This window comes from Schistocerca nitens, chromosome 1 (genome assembly GCF_023898315.1).
Source record: "Schistocerca nitens isolate TAMUIC-IGC-003100 chromosome 1, iqSchNite1.1, whole genome shotgun sequence".
In the NCBI taxonomy this organism is placed as follows: domain Eukaryota; kingdom Metazoa; phylum Arthropoda; class Insecta; order Orthoptera; family Acrididae; genus Schistocerca; species Schistocerca nitens.
The window spans coordinates 165,480,363-165,489,080 of NC_064614.1; the positions used below are offsets into that span (position 1 = coordinate 165,480,363).

The 8,718-nt window shown below is 40.8% G+C and overlaps 1 protein-coding gene across 1 annotated transcript; it reads right to left on the reverse strand.

The window, feature by feature from the left end:
* Window positions 1-2,710: 2,710 nt before the first annotated feature.
* LOC126234269 (uncharacterized) lies at window positions 2,711-7,876 on the reverse strand. Its single transcript, XM_049942992.1, has 2 exons — window positions 7,792-7,876; window positions 2,711-7,119 (listed from the first exon to the last, which is right to left on the reverse strand). Exons 1-2 carry the CDS (start codon window positions 7,874-7,876, stop codon window positions 2,711-2,713), a joined length of 4,494 nt encoding a protein of 1,497 aa, XP_049798949.1.
* Between the last annotated feature and the right edge of the window lie 842 nt (window positions 7,877-8,718).

Here is an 8,718-nt window from a genome sequence, read left to right on the forward strand (position 1 = left end):
CTATTCTTCAATAAACATTTAATTTTCCCCCAAAAACCTCACTGCTATCAATTTCAGGTTTTATCCAACTTTCTGTACCTAGGATGTGAGCTTCAGTGCTTTCAGGAATGCTTCTAACTCTGGTACGTTCTTATGAATACTTCAGCAGTTTACCATTAGGATTTTAATACTCTCACCTGTGAGAGGCATTTCTTTTACTCTGATACTTCAGGGTTTCCTGTAGCCATTGTTATCTGGATTAGATGGAGAGCTACTCAATCTGAAAAACCCTTGCGTGCACCGCACACACAGTTAGCTACCTTAGTAGCAGCCTCTGAGGTGTAGTGCGCACCTGACCTATTTAGAGGACCCTACACTTCTCACCCTATTATGCCAGTCCAGGAAGTCACAGCCTAGTTTGTCACAGAACATTCGAAGTCTCTGGTTCAGTTCTTCCCCTCGACTCACTATCAAAGGGATGATTAGTTCTGGGACAATGCTGCAAATGGTGAGCTTTGTTGAAATTCCACACATAAAGCTAGTCTTTTCAACCTTCTCTGCCAGTCACTGGAATGACCCAAGAATGACTTTGGAGCCGAGATGATAGGCATCATTTGTTCTAATATGTGCCACAATGTGCAGTTTGTTGCACACTGTTCCCTCAATGGCTCCTGGAATAGGCTCTTCAACATACTGAATGAGGTTGCCAGGCATACACACTGAGTGCACCTCGTGTCCTTTCCTGTCCCTAATTGCCATTTTGCTAAGGGATACCATCATTCATCATATGTATGAACTACAGATGGTAACAGCAAAGTTACAGAAAGACAATAAAAGGTAAACTGGCTGACTGGCAAAATGAACAACGTAAAAGTAAAAGACAGTGTGTCTGGGAGTAGAGAGCACAAAGTGACAGAAAATCATGGTTTTCCGCCTGAAATGCTAAAAGTTAATGAAAGTACTGAATTCAAAAATGGACAAAATTAATAATGACATTGGTAGTTTAAATTAAGATATACGCAATATGTGCAACAAATTAGGTATTGGAATTCAGAATATGCAACTAAATGATGTAAGAGAAAATTCATGTTTGAATTTAGAAATTTTTGTCACTGATGGGCTGTCAAAGTGAAAATCTAATAGATAACAAATGTAATAATGAGATGCAAGTTGTAGATTTCTCTCATACTACTTTAAGTGAAGGAGTACAAACTTGTTCTTTTGATGATAGTATTGAAATAGTGTTGAAATGATGGTAAAAGTGCACTTACAGTGTCACCAGCTTTTGTTTTGCATGCTGCAGTTGGTAACTGTTTGTACAGTCAGTGATGTGAATATGGCAAAATCAATGAAAGTTAGGATCTGATAAAAAGTCATTATGTGAAGTGTGTGAAGGTACCTGTTGACATAATGGAATATATTGTGTTGTCTTATAAAACAGAATATTCCGTAATATTTAAAATGTATTCTTAGGTTCCCATGTAACCACAACCTCAGAAGTCAGGACATTTTGAAAATACTCCAAAAGGTTTTTGAAAATCATTGGGCTGCACTACAGATCAGTCCATCCCCACAGCCAATTTTCCTCCAGTCACATTCATTGTCTTCACCAACTCACAATTGAGCCACATTATTTCAATCAAACCTATGACAATCCCAACACCACAGACTGGTCTGCCAGTACAACCAGTTTTCTTACACTCTCATTTGGTTGCTTTACAAACTCACATCCAAGCTGTTAAATCTGAACCTAACCTAGACCTTGGGCTACACTACAGATTAGTCCATTACCACAACCAGTTTTCCAGCAACCACATTTGTTGGCATCATCAACTCACCATCAAACTGGAATACAAAACAATGTCACAGGACACCTAGTCATATACTGAAAAACTGGCCATAAGGAAAAAATGATCACCATGTCAGCCCATGGCGTCATTTGAGTATGGTATGGTGTGAGTCGAAATCAGAACACTGACCTCTCCTGGCCTTACAAACTTTGCAGCCGCTACTTCTCATTCAAGTAGCTCCTCAACTGGTATCACAAGACTTTGTGGATTGCAGTCCAGTATTACCATCAATGCAAAATCCGTAGCAGTGTCGGAAATAAAAACTTGGTTACTCCTTATGGCACTCAGCCGCACTGACTACTCAGTTATACAGGCAGACTTACACTGTGTGGCAGAACATTCAATTCATTCATTCCACCTGATGCAAGGCTAATTTATTCGCTTCACAAATGACATCCAAAAAGATATCATTGTCAGTGACATACAAATATTATCTAGGAGAAGCTAGGTTAAATAAAGCAATCAAACCAGTCAAAGAGTAAAACTTCTGCAAGAAGATTTGTTGCAATATTAAGATTTTCAAGGTATGTATTAGAGAAGACTAACAAAACTATATATCTTTGTAAATATCTCAGAATACCTAAAAACATTATCACCCTATCACCCTGTATGTATAAAATATGGTGACCCACTTCAGCCCACCTGCCACTTATTTCTGAAGCAATATGTTCCACATATAAACAGGTGGAGAAAGGATCACCTACAATGAATCAGTAAGTAAAATATATGTGGATTTAAATTTATGTGTGCAGAATGTTACTACCAGAACAGAAAGATATAGTAAACTCATAATAATGGAACATAAAATGAAAATTTTTATTCAAAATATATGGAGCAAAGACAAATAATTTAGATTCAAAACAAAACACATTATTTCAGTTTCACTGTTTTGTAAATGCGCATTTAGCTGGGGCTCCAGTTAGCGAAAAAGCTGCAGCAAAAGGTGGAGGGTCTGCAAAACTGATTACTTGTCCCTCTAAAGGAAAAGCTGTTTCTTCAGACAACACCTCTGTGGAGGCATGAGAGACAACCACATCAACATCTCTAGAAAGGTCAACACCTACCACATCATCAACTGCATCCTGATTACCTCCTGCGGCATCACCATTTTTGTCATCACCAATGCATTCCAAATCATGCCCACTATTGCAGATGACAACTGCTGCATTGTTTGCTCCATCGTAGGTCTCACCTGCAAAAAGACCACTTTCACTAAAGCCATTAGTTTTCAGATCAAACTCTACATTGCAGCTGACACCTTCCACATGATTGACATCATCAATGGTGTTGCCTGCATTATCATTATTTTGATAAGAGCTGTTGGCTTCCGAATCATGGACTTGATTCTGTCTGGCACCTGCCTTATCATTGACTCCATCAGTGCTGTCACCTGCAGCATGTTCACTTTCATAAGTGTCTTTTTCTTTCAAATCATGGACTTGATTCTGTCTGGCACCTGCCTTATCATTGACTCCATCAGTGCTGTCACCTGCAGCATGTTCACTTTCATAAGTGTCTTTTTCTTTCAAATCATGGACTTGATTCTGTCTGGCACCTGCCTTATCATTGACTCCATCAGTGGTGTCACCTGCAGCATGTTCACTTTCATAAGTGTCTTTTTCTTTCAAATCATGGACTTGATTCTGTCTGGCACCTGCCTTATCATTGACTCCATCAGTGCTGTCACCTGCATCATGTTCACTTTCATAAGTGTCTTTTTCTTTCAAATCATGGACTTGATTCTGTCTGGCACCTGCCTTATCATTGACTCCATCAGTGGTGTCACCTGCAGCATGTTCACTTTCATAAGTGTCTTTTTCTTTCAAATCATGGACTTGATTCTGTCTGGCACCTGCCTTATCATTGACTCCATCAGTGGTGTCACCTGCAGCATGTTCACTTTCATAAGTGTCTTTTTCTTTCAAATCATGGACTTGATTCTGTCTGGCACCTGCCTTATCATTGACTCCATCAGTGCTGTCACCTGCATCATGTTCACTTTCATAAGTGTCTTTTTCTTTCAAATCATGGACTTGATTCTGTCTGGCACCTGCCTTATCATTGACTCCATCAGTGGTCTCACCTGCAGCATGTTCACTTTCATAAGTGTCTTTTTCTTTCAAATCATGGACTTGATTCTGTCTGGCACCTGCCTTATCATTGACTCCATCAGTGGTGTCACCTGCAGCATGTTCACTTTCATAAGTGTCTTTTTCTTTCAAATCATGGACTTGATTCTGTCTGGCACCTGCCTTATCATTGACTCCATCAGTGGTCTCACCTGCAGCATGTTCACTTTCATAAGTGTCTTTTTCTTTCAAATCATGGACTTGATTCTGTCTGGCACCTGCCTTATCATTGACTCCATCAGTGGTGTCACCTGCAGCATGTTCACTTTCATAAGTGTCTCTTTCTTTCAAATCATGGACTTGATTCTGTCTGGCACCTGCCTTATCATTGACTCCATCAGTGCTGTCACCTGCAGCATGTTCACTTTCATAAGTGTCTTTTTCTTTCAAATCATGGACTTGATTCTGTCTGGCACCTGCCTTATCATTGACTCCATCAGTGCTGTCACCTGCAGCATGTTCACTTTCATAAGTGTCTTTTTCTTTCAAATCATGGACTTGATTCTGTCTGGCACCTGCCTTATCATTGACTCCATCAGTGGTGTCACCTGCAGCATGTTCACTTTCATAAGTGTCTTTTTCTTTCAAATCATGGACTTGATTCTGTCTGGCACCTGCCTTATCATTGACTCCATCAGTGCTGTCACCTGCAGCATGTTCACTTTCATAAGTGTCTTTTTCTTTCAAATCATGGACTTGATTCTGTCTGGCACCTGCCTTATCATTGACTCCATCAGTGCTGTCACCTGCAGCATGTTCACTTTCATAAGTGTCTTTTTCTTTCAAATCATGGACTTGATTCTGTCTGGCACCTGCCTTATCATTGACTCCATCAGTGGTGTCACCTGCAGCATGTTCACTTTCATAAGTGTCTTTTTCTTTCAAATCATGGACTTGATTCTGTCTGGCACCTGCCTTATCATTGACTCCATCAGTGCTGTCACCTGCAGCATGTTCACTTTCATAAGTGTCTTTTTCTTTCAAATCATGGACTTGATTCTGTCTGGCACCTGCCTTATCATTGACTCCATCAGTGGTGTCACCTGCAGCATGTTCACTTTCATAAGTGTCTTTTTCTTTCAAATCATGGACTTGATTCTGTCTGGCACCTGCCTTATCATTGACTCCATCAGTGGTGTCACCTGCAGCATGTTCACTTTCATAAGTGTCTTTTTCTTTCAAATCATGGACTTGATTCTGTCTGGCACCTGCCTTATCATTGACTCCATCAGTGCTGTCACCTGCAGCATGTTCACTTTCATAAGTGTCTTTTTCTTTCAAATCATGGACTTGATTCTGTCTGGCACCTGCCTTATCATTGACTCCATCAGTGCTGTCACCTGCAGCATGTTCACTTTCATAAGTGTCTTTTTCTTTCAAATCATGGACTTGATTCTGTCTGGCACCTGCCTTATCATTGACTCCATCAGTGGTGTCACCTGCAGCATGTTCACTTTCATAAGTGTCTTTTTCTTTCAAATCATGGACTTGATTCTGTCTGGCACCTGCCTTATCATTGACTCCATCAGTGCTGTCACCTGCAGCATGTTCACTTTCATAAGTGTCTTTTTCTTTCAAATCATGGACTTGATTCTGTCTGGCACCTGCCTTATCATTGACTCCATCAGTGGTGTCACCTGCAGCATGTTCACTTTCATAAGTGTCTTTTTCTTTCAAATCATGGACTTGATTCTGTCTGGCACCTGCCTTATCATTGACTCCATCAGTGGTGTCACCTGCAGCATGTTCACTTTCATAAGTGTCTTTTTCTTTCAAATCATGGACTTGATTCTGTCTGGCACCTGCCTTATCATTGACTCCATCAGTGGTGTCACCTGCAGCATGTTCACTTTCATAAGTGTCTTTTTCTTTCAAATCATGGACTTGATTCTGTCTGGCACCTGCCTTATCATTGACTCCATCAGTGCTGTCACCTGCAGCATGTTCACTTTCATAAGTGTCTTTTTCTTTCAAATCATGGACTTGATTCTGTCTGGCACCTGCCTTATCATTGATTCCATCAGTGCTGTCACCTGCAGCATGTTCACTTTCATAAGTGTCTTTTTCTTTCAAATCATGGACTTGATTCTGTCTGGCACCTGCCTTATCATTGACTCCATCAGTGCTGTCACCTGCAGCATGTTCACTTTCGTAAGTGTCTTTTTCTTTCAAATCATGGACTTGATTCTGTCTGGCACCTGCCTTATCATTGACTCCATCAGTGGTGTCACCTGCAGCATGTTCACTTTCATAAGTGTCTTTTTCTTTCAAATCATGGACTTGATTCTGTCTGGCACCTGCCTTATCATTGACTCCATCAGTGCTGTCACCTGCAGCATGTTCACTTTCATAAGTGTCTTTTTCTTTCAAATCATGGACTTGATTCTGTCTGGCACCTGCCTTATCATTGACTCCATCAGTGGTGTCACCTGCAGCATGTTCACTTTCATAAGTGTCTTTTTCTTTCAAATCATGGACTTGATTCTGTCTGGCACCTGCCTTATCATTGACTCCATCAGTGGTGTCACCTGCAGCATGTTCACTTTCATAAGTGTCTTTTTCTTTCAAATCATGGACTTGATTCTGTCTGGCACCTGCCTTATCATTGACTCCATCAGTGGTGTCACCTGCAGCATGTTCACTTTCATAAGTGTCTTTTTCTTTCAAATCATGGACTTGATTCTGTCTGGCACCTGCCTTATCATTGACTCCATCAGTGCTGTCACCTGCAGCATGTTCACTTTCGTAAGTGGCTTTTTCTTTCAAATCATGGCCTTGGTTCTGGCTGATAGCTGCCTTGTCATTGTCTCCATCTCCGCTGTCACCTGCATCATTACCAGCTTTGTAACGTTCACTGGCTTTATAATATTTCCCCCCACTTATGTTGGCAGATGCTGCTTCTGTATCTCTGTTACCTTCAGTAGCATTAAGTGCATTGTGGCCATTGCTATTTGAGACACCATCTTCAACTATAGTGCCCCATGCCACATCATAAATACTATTGCACCTGACATGTTCTGTGTCATGATATTGAGTTTGGTCATTGCCCTTCGCATCTTTACTTCCATCATGGAGATCTCCTGCCACGGAATAAGCTCCTCCATAGCTGGTCCCTTGAGTTTGAGCACCCCCAGCCTGGCTGTCACCTTCCGCGTCCTCAGCTCGACGTTATCAACTGTGTGCCACAGCTCTTTCGGCATTCATTTCGTCCTGTTAAATGAAATACACGTTACATTAAAAAGATGTCTTTGTATTATACTACACATGCTTGCAGAGAAATACAATAAATTAACATGTTGTTTCTAATATTAGTGTTTGGGAAGACTTAAGAATTGATATGTGTAAATGGTGGGAAGAAAGTTTATCTTTGTAGTTTTTGATCTGAAACCTTTTCATTTGCTACAAAGACAGTGTTCCCAACAACATTCACCAAAAAGTGAGTTACATTGTGCACCGCACTGAAAGACGTGTTAACATTGTTTAGGAGACAGTTCCTGCATATATTTCATTTAACTGTCAGACATTATGCCCTGAGTGAGCTATGTGGAGATCATCCATAATTTTGAATATAGTCTAGCCACTGAGTCTATTACTGTCAGAGGAAGCTTGCAAGACTAAACGCTAGAAAAACGAAGGATTTTTGTTATATATAGGCTGGTTTCCACTTTAGGGTTTTCTGTGTTCTCTTCTGCCCTTGCAGACACCATTCAGCAGCAGGTGACAATCTATCAGGAGCTTATCAATAAATAGAATCTACATACAATATCAGCCACACTGAACAATGGTGCATTTGAAACAACACCAAAGAATGTGACACAGATGAGTGCCTTTACCTATATATTCACCTCCTCCTGCAACATAAGACCCAGATTCCAATAATGATGGAAGTACAGGGCAAATATCAGAATGAACACTCATTCTAGTCTCAGAACTGTATAACAGCTTCTTCTCTATGTTGAATCTACGACCTGCACTGTCTGCTCTACACAAAACACTTCGTCAGTCAGTCAGAGTACACCGTGGTGTGTGATGCCAACTAAGCACTGAGACAAAAGGACCTTTTATATGTACTTCTAACAAATTTTGAACAGGTGTTTACTGTTTGGATTTATGGTCGTAAACAGCTGTGATAGTGTTCCAGCACCAAGGTAAGACCTCTAGTGTGGATTCACGAAATCAGATGGTTAATATTCCATTTTCGGTCTCTGTTTTAGAACTACCAGTCCACATTTGACAGTGTTAAGGGAGTGATATAAAAGTCTTCCCTTCGTTACATCACTTTGAATCTTCCTCAATCTGAAAAATTAAATGATACCAACTGGTACCAGCTTGGGATTTCATGAGCATCTCCCTATATTGTTGTATTTGCCTTTGTCTGAATGGCATATCAGATACCAAGCTGACTCTCACCAACTTCCATGATAGAGCGTTACTTCCCACAGTAGCGTTGTGAGTACAACGCTCTTTATTACAGCCTTACATACACACATCAAAAAACGTTTTGCATCACCCTGGTTTCCCAGAACTCCTGAAGATAGACGTTGACTGTAGATATTGTATCACAGACACAGTCCCTTTGACTATTCAGAGATGTCACTAAACCCGCCCAAAGACGTAAACAACCGTGCATGAGCAGCGCCTATTAGATGGAGGGGGTTCGACAGCCGATCAGTTCCAGTCATTCCACCAGGAAGGAGGTACATGGCTCGTGTTGTCTGTAGTTCAACCATGCCCAGTCTATACCGCAGTTCGATCGCGTC